This window comes from Molothrus ater, chromosome 3 (genome assembly GCF_012460135.2).
Source record: "Molothrus ater isolate BHLD 08-10-18 breed brown headed cowbird chromosome 3, BPBGC_Mater_1.1, whole genome shotgun sequence".
Lineage (NCBI taxonomy): Eukaryota > Metazoa > Chordata > Aves > Passeriformes > Icteridae > Molothrus > Molothrus ater.
In genome coordinates, this window is record NC_050480.2 from 42,067,979 (window position 1) to 42,084,438 (window position 16,460).

A 16,460-nucleotide genomic window follows, 5' to 3' on the forward strand; every position below is an offset into this window, starting at 1 on the left:
TTTATTAGAAACAACCAGTAAACAACCTTCTCAAGGACAACTAGTAAAATAGCAGCATTACATTAATTTGAATAACTGCAGGGGAATATGTTTGGCAGTGAATAGTTTGCCTCGTATTTCTGATTGAAGAGCCTCTTTCAGCGGAATCTCTGAAGATGCAAAACCCCACAAGGAGATTTTACAAAGCTAGAAACTTCCCAGGTCACATTAAAACTCATCCATGCTAGGAGAACTTGGTGCTGGAAGACCTTATTGGCAATAGCTGAAATACCTAGTGCTGGGCAAGCTTAAGATGTTAGTGTCATTAATGGCACCTTGTGGAATATAGTGAAAATATTAGAGAATAAAAATAAAATTACATCCAGATGTGATTGTATCTTCAGATAAAATTTTCCTAGAAGCATATGTTGTACTAAAGATAGGCAAAAAATAGTCCTGACCCAATATTTAACTTCAGTGTTGACTATTAGTTAATGTATGGCGAAGGGTTTGCATCTGTAATCCTCACTCATGTAATTTCCCCTTATGTGAGATCCAATGAGCCCCTTTATCCCTGTATTTACACGGGTTACAGGAATTACTTGCAGCTGAACTGAATGAGTGTTTCATGTCTTTTATTCATTAGTTTTCCTGGCAGCTATTGCAGCTGACAGAGAGTGGAAAAGCTACACAAAAGCTCTAGTCCACTGAAAGGCAAATGTTTGTCACAGCAGGTACATTGCGTAGCAGACTTTATTCGAGTTCGAACCACTCAAAAAACTCCTTGGGATATTTATGGGACAGTGAAGAACTGGTTAAGTCTCTAACTGGTATCAGTACAAACTATTTCTGTGTAGAAAATGAGATTTGAATGTTGAACTGTATCTCTCTCCTGAAGATGGAGCTCTTACAGGGCTGGGACAGCCAAAGGAAGCCGACTGATTCCCTGAGGAAGTGTAGCTGCGTATAGATAGGGTTCAATCAGCAAAACACAACTGCTCATGCTGCATTGTTTTAAATATTTTAGGAACAAGCTGTGAAGAAGAGCTTTCAGTTTTTCAAATAATTTGAATGTCACCAATCATGAATGTTGGGAAATGTGGATGTCATCTTGAATTTTATTCCAGATTTTTCTGTATTTGCTTGTTTGTGTGCGCATTTCCTGGTTTGGTTTAGTTTGTTTTTCTTGATGAAGTGACAGTAACCTGATGATTTAGCATCATATGTATACTGAAGGCTATATAGAAGGATACTATATTAATGTAGCAATATAGTGATGCTCCACTAAATTTTAGTATTTCACTTTTTGCATAAAATCAGAGTCAAAGGAGCTTATTTGAATGAAAAAAACAAAGCACTGCCAGGTCCTGCCAGATGAACCATCTGAAGTTTATCTCATCTGCATTTGGGTTCAGTCATAGGGGACCACAATCCACATAGAAAGCCTAACAGCCCTGAATCTGTTATCAAAGAACACAGTTTGAAAAGTGATGAGTTTTTTTTAATATTCTCTTTTTAGTTAATGTTATCTTAACTGATTTGCTCTGTTGATAATATACATTCAACTCAACTTCTTCCCCAAGAGGGTGGTACATAATTTCTGAGCTTTTTTCATGCCAAATGATTCCATTGAGCATTTAGTTCCCCTTGAAGGCTAAAATCTATTTTTATACCATAGAATAGCTGTAGTGCATGGTTGTTATTTACCATAGATGTGAAACATACCAAGGTCTGCACGAAATATGGATTTGTATATTTATTTATTTAATTGGAAATTTGGGAACAAACACAGGTATACACAGGCTATTTTAAAGATAAGGCAACTCCTACTGAAAAATGCGTCCTTCCAAATGGTCTTTGAACAGCTGCTTTTTGATCACATCCAGCTGGTTAGTGCCAGCTAATGGCAGGAACTCAGCAAGGAATGAATGGGAAGGGAAGGCCCCGAAGGACGGAGCATAGTTTCAGGAAGGTCTGAGCGAGAGGACCGTGTTTCAGTTTGGCGCTGAGTGCCGGCAGCACTGAAGAGCAGCGCGGGTCGCCATTCGCCCCCTCAGGGCCAGGCCGGTTGCCCGGCACCAGCGGCCGCTGCGGGCTTTCCGCCGCTCCCCGGCAGGGGCCGCGCCGCCCTCGGATTCTGTTCGGCTCCTCTCGGCTCCTTCCGGTCGCGCTCGGCTCCTCTCGGCTCCTCCCGGTCGCGCTCGGCTCCCGGCGGTTCCCGCGCGGCCCCGCCCCGCGGTGACGCGCTCAGCGGGCGCCCGGCGGGAGCGCGGTGCCGGTGCCGCTCCCGCATCCACAGCCATGTTCCCGTCGACTCCCGCCTCCCCGCGGACCCCGGGCGGGTCGGCCCGCAGGCCCCTGGGCAGCGCCGCGCCCAGCCCTCTCTCCCGGCCGGGTGGCAAGAAGGGCCTGCCCGTCGTTTCGGCAGCCGCCTCCCCGGTGCTGTTCTCGCCGGCGGCGCGGAGGAGCTCCCTCTCGGCGCGGTGAGTCCCGCCCCGGCCCGCTGTTAGGTGCCCGAGCCAGTGTGGGGTACATTATAGTTCTGTACATTAAAGCCGTACATATACGGCACCACGTGTTCGGCGTTATGGGTACCCCTTATTAGTTTTTGAATTCGCAGGGTCCTCAGAAATGTCCCTGTGTGATACAAGTATGATATATGAAAATTATAAGAACTTCCGTATTTATAAGGAAAATAAAATAGTCTAAGTTCAGGCATTTCACACCCACCCCTCTCCCCAGCTTCTTCCCCTGTCTTCTCCCTTCCATAGGGATCAACACTGAGATACTGCAGGAGCCAGTACTGATCAGTTTCAGGCTTCATAATCTCGTTTCTTGGGAGCAGCTATTTGTTGTGTAGTTGAGATAAAGAGGATTGCCCATGTTCAGTTTTGGAGAACTTTTACTTCAAGCCTGCTTAATAATTTTTGCTAACTGGGTGCAAGGATTGTCCACTAGCTATGAATCAACTTTTGCCATTTTACGCAGGGAGGTCTGAGACATCATTGTGAGGAGAAATAAAAAGACGACATTAACTTGTAAAAGCAGAGAAATTTGCTCACCTCATTGTGTTCAGAAGACAACACAGACATTGTGAATGTCTTTATTCTGTAGATAACCAGTGTAGAGAAGTTGAACAGTGAGTTTGTTGCTGGTGGAGTAATGCATATTCAAAGTCAGTTCTTTAAAAATAGAGAATTTGATGACAGCTAGCGACTTGTAAGAAAGCCACCAAGTTATTGCTCTAGGTGGTGTTCCAGAGAAAGCATGTTTATTTTATATAACTCTGTTTCTGAAGAGATACTCATGAAGTAAATGTCTGCTGAAACTGATGAATAAGCAATAAAAAGTTAGCTGTAACTTTTTGTTTTGTTTAAGAGCGACTCCTACCAGAGTTATCCAGCTTCCTACAGCAACTGAGACTATTAACTATGATGTTAAGGCCTTTGGATCCTCTCTGCCTGTTAAGGTTATGGAAGCCCTGAAGAAGGCTGATGGTAAGAACTGATGTTATTTTTCTCCATGAAAATTGACAGGTGAGAGAATTTTTAACGTGTCATTGATGCCATTGAAATGCTGACTTTACAGGGGAAGATAAAGGTCTGTGCTTTGCTTTGAATCCAACCTGATTATCTATGTAACAATAATTATAATAATGCCCATGTGGATGTGAATGCATCAGGTGCTGCTCATGCAATTTATTGTGAAAAAACAAGAGTATAAGGGAAGCTAATAGTAGGTTTTTAGTAGCTTTTACTTATTGGTTCTTCCTTACCTTTTTTACTTGTTTTGATTTTGCTGTGTCCTAGAGTGGATGTTTAATATTTTTCTTTATTTCAATTCCCATTTGTTATCTCTTCCAAAGGTTTGTATCTCTAGTGATACAGACCTTTCCCTGAGTTCAAGAAATTGGTCTCCTGAACAATTTTTTCTCTGTGGATAAGTTTTTCCTTTATAGTAGATACAAGAGGAACCAAATATGTATTGTAAAAATTATGTTAAAATTGTTGAGTGATTTACAAAGCTATTATAATCTACTCTAAATACATGGAAATGGGTTTTGGCGTTGTCTTTTCATTCTCTAAGGTTGAGGGTTTATCAAGTGGATTTTGAAACTAGATGTAGTAATCAGATATGATAATCAGATAAATGGAAATTCTAACATGAAAACTAGTTTAATAGAAAATATTTCTTACTTTCATATAAGAATGAAACTTTATTGGTTTAAACGTTACTCTGCAGTATTTTAAAAATCTGAATGCTTTAAAGAAGTTACTTTTTTATGTAGCTGATGACCAGCTGAGTGTTCAAGTGGATGAAAGTGGATGGGCCTGGCTAGTTCATAAGGAGAGGCTGATAATTTGGAAGATCGGTCAGTCTGCAGTAGCTAAGGTAACTAAAAGGTCAGGATGGAAAGTCTGTACTTTATAACTATTTCAGCTATAGTTATGCAGTTATGGGGTTGGGGTTTTTTTCAGATGGAGTTTGTCTGTTTTCCCCCAAAAGCAGCAGGATTGATATGAAGTTATGCTAACAGCAGTAACTGAAACTCAAGCTTTTGAGAGAGCTTGTAATTTTTATATTCCTCTCTTCAGTTTTAATTGTCACCTTGGCACTAAGGTTAATTTATATTTTAATAGGTGTGGCTCTTAGGCTAGATAGACTTGGTAAAGCTTATTTTGATAATTAAAATCTAGTTGATATGTTGTGGATTGGTTTAGATTATTCTGGGACCAATTTTCAATTTGCAACAAGCCCCAAAAACGCGGCTCATTTCAGAGGTACTGAACATATGTTTCACCTAGATTTCTTAGGTCAAGAATTTTTGTATCCACTCTGGACAGTATTTCAGCATCGTTTCAGTGATGGTCAGAGAAAAACAAAATCAAACTTAGAAAATCAATTTCTTTCAATCAGGACAGTGTATGTTCATTATGCAGGTCCTGCACTTACAGGGGAGTGTCAGGTGTACACATTCTGGCACCTGAAGAGATTTTTCAAGGGATTAAAATTTTTCTGGTTGTTTAACTTCAAGGGCATAGGGGAGTGAATGTTTCCTCTCTCTACCCTGTTAGTACCTAATAAATTCTCTCAAGCATTCTAGTTTAATATTTTTTTAATGTCATGTTAAGGAATAGTCAAATAATCCATTATTGCAGTGTTGTGAGAAACACTCAGAAATTACTAAAGAAAACCAGTGATATTTGAAAATTTGAATATGTTTTTTAGCTGTTTGCTGGTTGTGACAACCTTGTTGAAATTGTTTCATGACTTTTTTTGGTTCTCACACAGTGTCTGGGTTAGTTGAAATGTAGTTTTTAGCAGGCTCAAAAAGTCCAAAGACTTTGAGGAATAAGTTCTTCCAGTCTCATATTTATTATGACATCTCTTTCTTTCTTCCAGTTATCTCTGTGCAAGGAATTGCAGCTGCCACCCAGTGACTTCAATGGAGTTCTAGTTTAGCAGCTATATCTTGTCTCAGTTCTTCAGGTGAAGCACCTTCTCTTCAGGTGACCAAATTTTACATTTTGGTGTGTTTAAAAGTGGCTTAGGAATAACTTTGAATATATCCTTTTTTGTGAAAAGGATATATTCAAAGTATTTGAAAACATTTAATGGTATGCTGTCTATTCAAAAGGTCAGGATTGATAGTTGGCAGTAAATATCTTTGAAGTAAACAAACTTCTGCTAGTCCTTTTAAATTGCACCTTGTGCATCCTATAGGAACAGATTAAATAATAGTTTTTCTAAGGATTACTTAAAAATGCAGTAAACTCAGAGGTGTTGTGCCAACAAACACCAGGGCAATCAAAAATGGGGTCTGACCAAGTGCAGTTTAAGTGCTGGCTGCAAACATTGTTCAGTGAATCAATTCCCAGAGGAGAATTGGAGAGGCAAACCCCAGCACCCTCCTTTGGCTGGTCTCTGTAAGGAATTTGACACAGGAAGGACAGACTTAATCTATCTTGACTGATTGGTTTCCTAAGTGGTGTTTTTCTTGATTAACTGTATTAGAGGGTGAGGTTCGAAGATCAGTTGTGTTCTGAAAGTGTGTTAATGCATCTGTTACTATCATTCATGAAAAGAACCTCTCATTTTCAGCTTAGATTTCAGTTAATATATGTGATGCTCTGATAAAAGTGGCTAAGAAGCTGTGCTTGGAAGTAAGCAGCAGCACAGAATATGTAATACGATCTTTTCTCTTGATTTGTTGTTGTGTTACTCTTCCAGATGATAAAATGCAATCTTAGAATTTTGGGATTATTTTATAAAACCTGAAATGTTCTGACTTAGTTTAAGAGGAAGTAATACACCTAACCCTAAAGCTTTATTATATTTTTTGATTTCATCATTCTTTAACTTGTGAACTGAAAGTCAATGTCTAGTAAAAAAATGATTAGAAAACTCCAAGGAGCTCTATAACAATTTCCCTACAGTTCTTCTACTGTTCTGTGATTTCTACTTTTTTTTAACAACCAGTTGATTAAGTACAATGCTTTTCTCTAAATCCCTACCTGAACAGTCTCTTGCTTCACACTTTTAATTTGGTATCTGTGATTTCCTGAGTTATATTGTAGGCCTATGCCTTTGAAAAGAAGAGCTGCCATGTGATTTGATATTTCTCTTAAAGACACTAGAGCAGTTTCTTTGCTAAATTATAATCTGCATTTGAAGCCTTCCATAGTAGCTTTTAACTCTTGGCATCTGAAATTCTCCATAGGCCATTTCCTGTTTTACAACTGTAAGTTTTGTTTGCATTTCAGCAGCAGACCCTGAATTATCAGGAATAAGAACCAGCAGAAAGTGTTCAGTAGGAAAATAAACGTGTATAACATTCCTTGCACGAATTAAGTTGTGCTGCAGAATATTTTTGTGATTCAGTTCCAGGTCTATCAGTGTGCATCCATGTGTATTTGCTACTTTGTCATGTCTTTGTCACCCACAGCCTTGATGTGTAAAATAAGTTAGAGCTGCAGTCTAATTTAATGTTATTATCATCATCATCATCTTGCCTGTTCTCTTAATTGCTTTTTCACTTCAAGTCTCTGGCAATAATGGTTGCTACCAGTGAAGGTTCTGTGCGCTACTGGCCCAATCTTGCACATGAAGGATCCTATACAGACACTTTCACAGACTTTGGAGGCTCTCTGTGCAGTTTCCTCACAGCAGTAAAGGTAAAACAGCATGATTTATATTAAAATACCAGTTTTAATTCCTAATCTAAATGTGGAAAAGTATGCTCTACTTTATTAGTCTTAAATCTGCAATAAATGTGGGGGAGATAACACTATTTTTTGTCGTTAGATTCCAATGATTATGTGAGAGTTTAGTTCTGTTGTTTAACTGTAATTGAGTTTCATGGATAAAAACATTACATAAAGCTAAGAAAATGAGTCTCTGCCAGTGCCAAGTAGCCGTGAGATGTTTGTCTTTTTCTAAGGATGCCTTGTGTCTTGTTCAGCATTTACCCATATGAGCTGTCATAAGGTATTTTAGCTGACAGTAGAGTTTTCTAGAATGTGACTTTAATTTTTTTAAATGTAGTTGCTTTCTCTTTTTGTTAGGGGGGAAGCTTTATTTTATCATCTTCCAGAGGACAACTAGTCCGGTTGATACCTGATAGTTCTGGCAAGATTCATCAACATGCCCTGCCACAGGGGCAAGGCATGTTTTCTGGAATTGGTAGAAAGGTTTCTTCTTTCCTGGGTATATTATCTCCTGGAAGTGATGCAGTGGTAAGCTTGAGAAACATTAATCTTCTTTAATTTCTCTTTGTAATTTCTAGCCTGTCTTTAAGAAAGGAAAAAGAAAAGATTGTATAAACATGTATGATGACAAAAAACACATGACTCACTGAGCTTATTTATGTTACTTATATTTCTTTGAAATTTGAAATAAAAACAGAAACCAAATAAATCTGTATGTTTTGTGAAGGCAAAGGCTGGCTTACTCTTTAGCTCTGAATAAAAGGTGACTTTGGAACAGTAGTCCTTTCTGGGGATTATGTAGTGGTTGCATGTCCTGCCCCTTTCTAGTGATAGCCTCATTACTAGTTGAAGAAACCACCCTGTAATTCTTCTTTTCTGATTTAGCACTGCCGAGGGTTGATGATTGGCTTGAGTTTTGTCAGTGAACTCCACAGAAGTTGGCAGGAAGTACAAGAAATGTATTTAGTGTGGATGTTCTTTTATCTATAAAATAAGACTTTTCTTGGAAGTTACCAAAATGCTCATCTTGAGTGCAACTTTTGTAGATTGCCCAAGAAGTGACTCCTTGTGGACTGAGGGTGGTTTAGATTATTCTGTCCAAATAGTCAGGCTTTTCTTTAACCTTTTTAGCTTTTTCATTTTCTTAAATGCAGATTTCTAGTGTTCTTTGGAATAGAGAGAGATCAAGCTTTTACATGCTGACAAGTTCAAATCTAAACAAATGGGAGATCGATGATTCATCAGAACGTTACATTCTCAGCTGGGATATCAACAGGATCCTGAAAGAACATATTACAGATGCAATTTGGGTAAGAGCCAGCCCAACTGGAAAGAGTGTGTTTGTTTTAATTGATAGCCTGTTTATATTCAGTTACACAGCAGATGTATTTCTTTTTTTAGGGATCTGAAAGTAACTATGAAGATATTAAAGGAGGAGTAAATATACAATACATGGATTTGCAAGAGAATCGGTAAGGAAGTACACTTGCATCTGGTAAGACCTTCATTAATGAGATAAATCTGTTCTGTTTTCCTGAAAAAACTTCATGTAAGGAATTGCAATTTAATTTTACTGGAGTGGAACTGTTGATAAAATAAGCACCTTATATCAGGTAATTAGGTTATCCTATATTTCATGCTATCATCTTTTTAGCTTTACAAATCCTTTACCTGATAATAATTCCCTTTACGGTTTTAGTGTCATTTTATCAGGATTGTGTATTTGTTTTGTCTTGATTTTACAAAGACAAAAAATAAGCAACTATAACTTGTTCCAGCAGATGGAGAGAATTTAGTATCTCTTGCATTTGATTTAATTACATGAAATTACAACTGTCTTGGTTCAGTTTTGTACTGCAATATAAATACTGTCAACAAAGTAACTTGGAAGAACAAAAAGCATAGTCTTTCTTTCTAGAAGAATAAAAGATTGAACAATATCTAGTTGAGATTGTAGTTAGAAAACCCTTTTTTTTTGAGTGATAATTTTTGAGCAAGTAAAATATGTAATAATCATCTCTCAATGGTGTGGTATCTGTTGTTGAATAGTGATGGGCTGGTCATACTTGCTGCAGCATGGCATCCTGGAGATCGTCCATGTCTTGTCTACTACAGTCTGATAACAGTAGAAGATAAAGGCTGTCAGATGTCTGATGATGTTGTTGTGGAGGTCACACAGTATAATCCAACTTTTCAGGTATGCTAATACAGGTTGTGATAGCAGTTTAAGGTTAAGTTCAGAGTCAGGCTTTTGTCTAAAGGAAAATCAGTTTCCATTGGAAGTATGTATTTGTAATACTCAGAGGAAAGTGTGTACCATCATCTCTTAATGTTTAATACTAACTGTATGTGAAGTTTGTTTTGCATTTTAAGTTATAAGATAAAACCCTCAAAAATAAGTGTAATCTGATTTATTTAAATTTTTGTGCTGTCTTTGAAAGTTTCTACGGTGTGATTTTATCCTATACTCTTGTAATCCATTTAGAACAGATCTCAAACTCTTGAGACTTTTGTTGTTGGACACAGAATTATGAGATCTCTTTTTCGGTCCTTGCTGGGCAGCTGGCTTGCTCAGAGGGGAGGACATTGGTTGTCTGTGGAGTACACTGTCTGTGCTGTGTCTTCTGGAAGCATAAATCTGGGGATTAGATTGCTTTGGTAAATTTTTTCCACTCTTCCCTCTCTCCCCACTGCCTGTAATGGCATCTTAAAGCTCCAAGGTGGAAGAAGAGTGTGAAAACTGTTGAATAATTGATCTGTTTACTTATCTCTCCATGTGAAATTAGCAAGAATATAATGCATATGAAAGGTGAAAAACCCCCGGGATCTAAAATTTTAGGGCAAATTGGAAGTGATTTTTTTTAGTTTTTTAGGTTGTAAGTTATGTCCATACCTCATTGTTAAAAACTAAAACAAGTTCAGGAGCATGGATTAGCATTTAAAATTTTTAACATTTAAGGGATTGATTACATATGTGATACTGTCTGTATTCATCACTTTCAGTCAGAAGATGAAGTGTTGTGCTGCCTGGTAGTCCCAGATTACTTCAGCCATGCTGCTTACCTTTACAAGGAAGATGAAGTGTTTGCTTGTTCCACTGGAACTGGCAGAATTTCCTTACCACAGGAAAAAATCATATTTGGCATACAAGGTAACTTGCTGTGGAGGGAAACCACATTTTGTTGGTACCTCTCAATTCAATATTTTTACAGCATTTAGATATCTCAGCAGTGTCATACTTTTATTAAACATTTATTAAATGTTTCAAGGTGAGAATGTCTCTTGAGTGTATGGAGAAGTGCTGATGTGACAGCCAGTCACGTTGTTACTCTACAGTGTTTCAAATGAAAATAAAGCAGATCCCATTCTTGGTATATGAAAGGACGGAAGGTTTTGCTTGTGGGGCTTTTTCCTTGGTTTTCCTAACATTCGCTGTGGGTTGATATTTTTCCTTGAAGTTAACTCAGTGCCAGATGTCTCCAGGTATGTCATTCATGACCTTCAAAGGTGTTTTCAAGTACAGCAGGAGCATCAGTCCTTGGGTAGAATTTGAATTAACTGAATCTTTAAGTTTTTCTTTTCTTTCTTTTTTTTTTTAACACTTGCAGTATCTGGAAGACTACATCTAGAGTAGCAAATAGTTCCATAATTTTTCTAAGTCAGGTGCAGTTACCAATTACTGTTGGTTTATTAATGACAAAAGTCAATAATTGTTTATGAAACTCTTGGTGTTGGCCTTTAAATAAAGTGGTAATTATGTGCTTGCTTTTTTTTCCCCTCTCCTTAATTTAGGAGATAGTATTTTAGGAGCAGGTTCCTGTAATAGCCTTCCCATCTTCTTTGCCAAAAAAAGTGGACTTGTCACTATCTTGTCCAGGGAAAATATTTCTGTGCTTCCTGAAGACCTTGAAGATGCCCTGTCCTCTTCTATTGCTGGACCAAGAAGTGAGGTAATGGTTATTTGGTTGCCTGTTGAAAACAGGGTACAAATAAAGTGGTTTTTTATTTTTGAATTTTCACTGTGGAAATCTTTGCTTGTTTGTGTTTAAAACTTTTTTTTTAAATAGAAATTCAAACACTAGTAATGAAGGCAGTTTTCAAAACAAAATTTTTTACATCTGCCAGTTTGAGTAGCTTTTTTTGTTTTCATTTGTTTCACAGTTGAGGTTTCCATGAAATTTGCATTTTTTCCTTATAGGTGTGTTGCTGTCAATCACTAAGCCTAATATAACACTATAATCAGTTATTATTATTAACTGGTATTTTAGTGGAAGTCCTTTGTGTGATTGGGCTGACGAAACTGGGGTTTTTTTTAACAAACTAGTTTCTAGTGTAGTTCGTCTGCAGTTAAACTGTTTTTGTGGGTGATAGTACTCAGGAATACCTTTTGAATCCTGTCAAAAATGGTGTGTTGGAATCTTCAAATAATTATCATTAAAAATCAGATGGGCAGAGTAAGTTGGTGTAAGTTGCTTTGCAGATGGTGTGAATTTTGGTCCAACCTCTGTGTCACTTTCATTATAACGTAACTTAGAGGTTTATGTTTGACATACTAAACACAACTACTTCCAGGTGGTAATTTTCTTTTAAATCTGTGGCATTACTACTTTAAAAAATTGTTTTCATTTCATAATAAAGTTATTATTTGTCTCGCAGCTGAAGTTTTTATTTTGTATTTTCAGAGTCCTGCATTTGATGCGACTGGTAGGCTAGAAGTTATAGCTCAAGAAGATAAAACCAAATTATTGAAAGCTGCTTTTCTACAGTACTGCAGGTAGAAATTGCACTTCATTTTTGAGACTTTGTTTGCTGTTTTTGAAGGCACTCTGGTATTTGAGTGAAAGATTGTCTTGGTTAGGATATTTCTGTGCTATTTTAGTTGTAGCTTTTTTAACGACACCCATCTTTATTAGGAAAGCATTAAATGCACCTTGGGCTAGTGTAGAAGGGATATGTGCTAGAAAGGAGCAGACTTTTGTAATTTCAATCACTTGTCACTTACTCTGTGTACATTCTATGGGTACATTTGTGCCAGAAACAACTTTCAGCCTTGCATTTTGACTTACTTATTCTTTAGTAAGTGGTGTTTTGTTGTTGAAAAAACTTTTTTGTCCTCATTTTTATTTGCCTAGCTGTTTTCAGTAATACTTTTGAGTGCACTTATGGCTATGAAGGTTAACTGGTATGGCAGACTCTGGGCAGGATGATGGGTATTTTTCAGATTGGCTGATATGGAAGAATTAATGGAACAAAATTCCCTGTTTGTCAAACTATCCTGATTAAATCAGTTGGAGTGTGGGGAGGCATGTGATGCTCCTGAAAGGTTTGATGTTGAGATGAGTGATGTAAACAAAGAAGGAAAAGGAGAAAGAAGATAAACACATCTGTAGGCTTAGATTAATTATATTTAGAGGGGATTGTTGTCACTATTTATGTATTTAAAAAGCAAAGTGAACAACCCACACACCCTCTTAGGACTAATCTCCTTAAAGAGTCTTAAAACTTGGAAAGAACAGGTTCAAGATAACAAGTGGGTAGGAGTGCTTTTGCCATAGAACTTCATGTGAGGTAAGAGATAAGGAAAGGGATTTGGCACAGAGAATAAAGGATACCAATATAAGAGGTGTAAACAGGCACAAAATTTAGACAAATTCTGGATGTGTTCAGAAGTGTCATTAAACAGAAGCTGCTGAACATGGCTGGTATAGCTGTGGTCTGAGAGCACAGTTAACAAACAGTGTTTTTGAGGTTGTGTACGAGGGGGTTGGAAACAGAAGGAAGTGGGAGGTAGTAAGGAAAACAGTGTGAAACAGTATGAAAGTTGGAACATATTTCAATAAAAATCTGGATTATATTTATGGAACTAGACAAAAATAATAACTTTATGTATATAGTAGTTATTCTGAAACTTTTTCCAGAAAAAATTGTTCTGGTAAAATGAATGGAGCAGTATTCCACAGAACAGATATAGCAATTGGCTTGTCCAGATAGCCAGTGAGTTGATACAGACAAAATAATGGAAGGTTGTGCAGCCACTGGAAGTGTAAAGTGTACCAGCTGTACAGTGAGCTCTGGCAGCTTTGTAGACCTAGTGATCTTTAGAGGAGATAGGAAGTTCTGTGGAAAGATCAAGTTGACCCTTTTTGAGGGCCCTTCCTGATTGGAAGGAGCTAATAAAGTCCCATGTAATTTCCTTAGAAACACATCCTGCTGGGTACTAAAGATGGGACTTTCTTTTTTAATAGAAGATTCAGTTTATTCCAGTTTTTCAAAAGTATCCTTTGTTTTAGTTTCCCTTTGTGCAATTTCTGGGTTGTTTTTTGTTGGTTTTTTTTTTTTTTTTAATTCATAGACATTGAGGTCATTTAAATGTTCAAACTGAAAGTTTCATGAAAAATACAAATACTTCCAGTGTTGGACTGACAATATCCCCTCTCAGTCAGAAGACTATAATTTTTTAGTATATACACAAAATCAAATATACAAAAATCAAATCCCTGGGTTTTGTGTATATTGCATAATTCCTACACAGAGGTACAACTTCATACTTTGAAGATCTGTGTTTGGTTGCTTCTTGCTCTTTTACTTACTGATATGAATAAGAGGGGATTCTTTGAAATGATAGGCAATAAAAATAATGCATTATATCTGCTGAAGCATTTTCCTGAGAGCCTTTATGAGCTTCCCCTCTATTGCCATTAGGGAGTGATTGAGAAAATGAGAAAATTTTAAAGCAAGCAATAGAAATTTGGTGACTTAAGTACTAGATACATCTAGGCTTAGCTCTGTATGATAAGTCTTTTTTCTAAAAAAATAATAATAGAGGTAATAAAAAAAAGTGTGCCTTTACTCTTGGCTTGTGCTTTTTTGATTTATAAGTTGTGCAGCCTTCCTGCTTTTAAAGAATTGGAGTACCTTTTATCCACAGTTAGTTTAGAGAGTTCAAAAAATGCTTGATGTGTATAATCTAAAGAACTTCATAAAAAGTGTATCAGAAAATCCTGTTAACTGAGGGTTTTTTTTTTTATGATCCTGTTGGTTGATTTTATTTAGCATACTTTATTTCATTTATTTCAGGAAAGATATAGTCAATGCACAGAGCATGGTAATGGAGCTCTTTCCAAGTAATGCAGACCTGGAGCCTGATGCTGAACTGGACAGAGCAGTGACTCAGATCAGTGGGGACTTAATGGATGATTACCCTGCCTCTGATCCAAGATGGGCTGAATCTGTACCTGAAGGTAAATATAACATGTTTAGTTTCTGAGCTTTTTGGTTTGTGGTTTTGTTTGGTTGGTTTTGGGTTTTTTGGGATTTTTTTTTAATTGTTGTTTGTTTTGGTTTTGTTTGTTGTTGTTTTTTCTGAAGTAGTCTCTATAACATTCTAGATAACATTATACTTTAAGCTTTGCAAAGAAGGCATAAGTGTCCCTTGCCCTCTATCACCACTAGACACATTTCCACAAAGACTTAAAGATGCATCTTTTGATATTACCAGATAAGCTTGCAGTCTGCTGTGATTAGTTCTTGACTTCATGCAGTAAACACAAACAGCAAGGAAAAAATATTTCTGAGAAGGGTACTTTGTGCAAGGATCAGGTGGTGTTACTGTAGTATTTCCATGATTCCTTGTGTAGTTTTGAATAATTTTCCAAAAAATGGATGTGTTAAGAGAAAGAGCTTATTTGTTCATTGTTAGCCCCTTTGTCAGTGTGACTGCACAGCTTCTGTTCACCTTGGATCCTGGGTAGAGTGAACTGGTATTCCTCTGGGGCTTTGGTATTTATATCTGCCTGAAAGAGGACTAGAGAAGTTGGTTTATGGGTATTTGTTGTACATAAAGCATTAAAGCAGACATGTTTTCAGCAAGAAACTTCTTTGTTCATGTTTTGGTGTCTCTTACAAGTTTTAATTTGAAAGTGGCCTCAAACCTCTAGGCAGTAGCTGCCAGTTACAGAGTAGAGGCTTAATTTGAAAGTTCATGTAAATAGTTACAGTTGGATGATGTTTTGTTGTTTGTGTGGGGCAGCCAGTTGGAAATTGTTAGGCATCACATCCTCACTATTTTCTGAATCAACTTTATTTTTAATTTGGCAGCCTGTCTGTGCTTATTCCTGACTAAAGCCAGAAATGAAAATTGATAGCTTCTTGGAAATCGTCTTGCTAAGTTTCCTCGGTGATAGCTCTTCCAAGTTTTTTGTCTTGATATTATAAGCACACTTAGTTTATACAAAAAATCTGGATGCAGAGTCAATTAGATCTATCAAATAGATTAGATCCTGCTAACACTGTAGCTTCTAGTAGCTGTGGTCTAATGCATAATAAATTTAGCAATAGCTAGTCCACCACAGGGATAAAAATATGAGTCTGGATCCTACTAAAACTAGAATATGCTCGTGAGCTGCTATTTTAGCAGCATAATGAATTGAATATTTCAGAATAGTACTGATCTAAAGATACTTTATTTCTTCTAAAAGCTTTTCTTCAGCCATGATAGAGTTGAAAAAGACAGACTGAAAATAGCATGGTAAGCAGTATATAAATGTGTGTGCATATACTGTAAAAAGTACCAGTGTGGTACTACTATAAAAATTGACAGATTAGTTTAACTCAGAGGCACAAGACATCCAGAAATTAAGATATCAAGTCCTCTGACCTAAGATTTTACTTTTTCTAGAAGCAGCTGGTTTCAGCAACACATCTCTCATTCTTCTTCATCAGCTAGAGGATAAGACAAAAGCACACTCATTCTTCATTGAGTTTCTTCATCAGGTAAGTCCTACTGTTCTTTTGCTATCAGCAGACACAGCTTATTACTTTGTCTTGATTCCTCTAGAACACTGTTAAAGAGCATGGGGTGTTTTGTTTTGATTTTTATAATAAAAGGTTGGTGTGTTTGAGCGTCTGGGCAGTTTTCCAGTGCGAGGGATGCCGATGGCCACGCGACTGCTGCTCTGTGAGCACGCAGAGAAACTGGCAGCAGCAATTGTTCTCAAGAATCACCACTCCAGGCTGCCTGAGCTGGTGAATGCTGCTATACTGATTGCATTGAACAAAAGGGAATGTGATGTTCCACCAAGCCTTACCCCTGCTGATGTGTTCTTCAGGGAGGTAAGAAACCTGTCTTTCCTGAATTACTGTATGGCCTTGCACGTAGTAAATGGTACAGTGCTTTGAAATGCACTTTGAAACTTTTCCCTGTGAAACTGTAAAAATCAATTCAACTTTGCACAACTACCCTTTAAATAGGGATAATGTGGTAGTATTTTCCTC

At 37.4% G+C, this 16,460-nt stretch overlaps 1 protein-coding gene across 1 annotated transcript in view; it reads left to right on the forward strand.

Annotated features, from left to right (window-relative positions):
* The first annotated feature begins 2,253 nt into the window (after nucleotides 1–2,253).
* Nucleotides 2,254–16,460, forward strand: part of NUP133 (nucleoporin 133) — a 29,785-nt gene continuing 15,578 nt past the window's right edge. Inside the window, 16 exon segments of the mRNA XM_036380654.2 lie at nucleotides 2,254–2,462; nucleotides 3,358–3,476; nucleotides 4,268–4,371; nucleotides 5,383–5,422; nucleotides 5,425–5,489; nucleotides 7,023–7,154; nucleotides 7,545–7,715; nucleotides 8,342–8,497; nucleotides 8,589–8,659; nucleotides 9,237–9,384; nucleotides 10,191–10,338; nucleotides 10,980–11,137; nucleotides 11,870–11,961; nucleotides 14,265–14,428; nucleotides 15,865–15,959; nucleotides 16,074–16,298. Of these exon segments, the coding sequence (XP_036236547.1) occupies nucleotides 2,281–2,462; nucleotides 3,358–3,476; nucleotides 4,268–4,371; nucleotides 5,383–5,422; nucleotides 5,425–5,489; nucleotides 7,023–7,154; nucleotides 7,545–7,715; nucleotides 8,342–8,497; nucleotides 8,589–8,659; nucleotides 9,237–9,384; nucleotides 10,191–10,338; nucleotides 10,980–11,137; nucleotides 11,870–11,961; nucleotides 14,265–14,428; nucleotides 15,865–15,959; nucleotides 16,074–16,298 (2,070 nt within the window). The 5' untranslated portion in view covers nucleotides 2,254–2,280.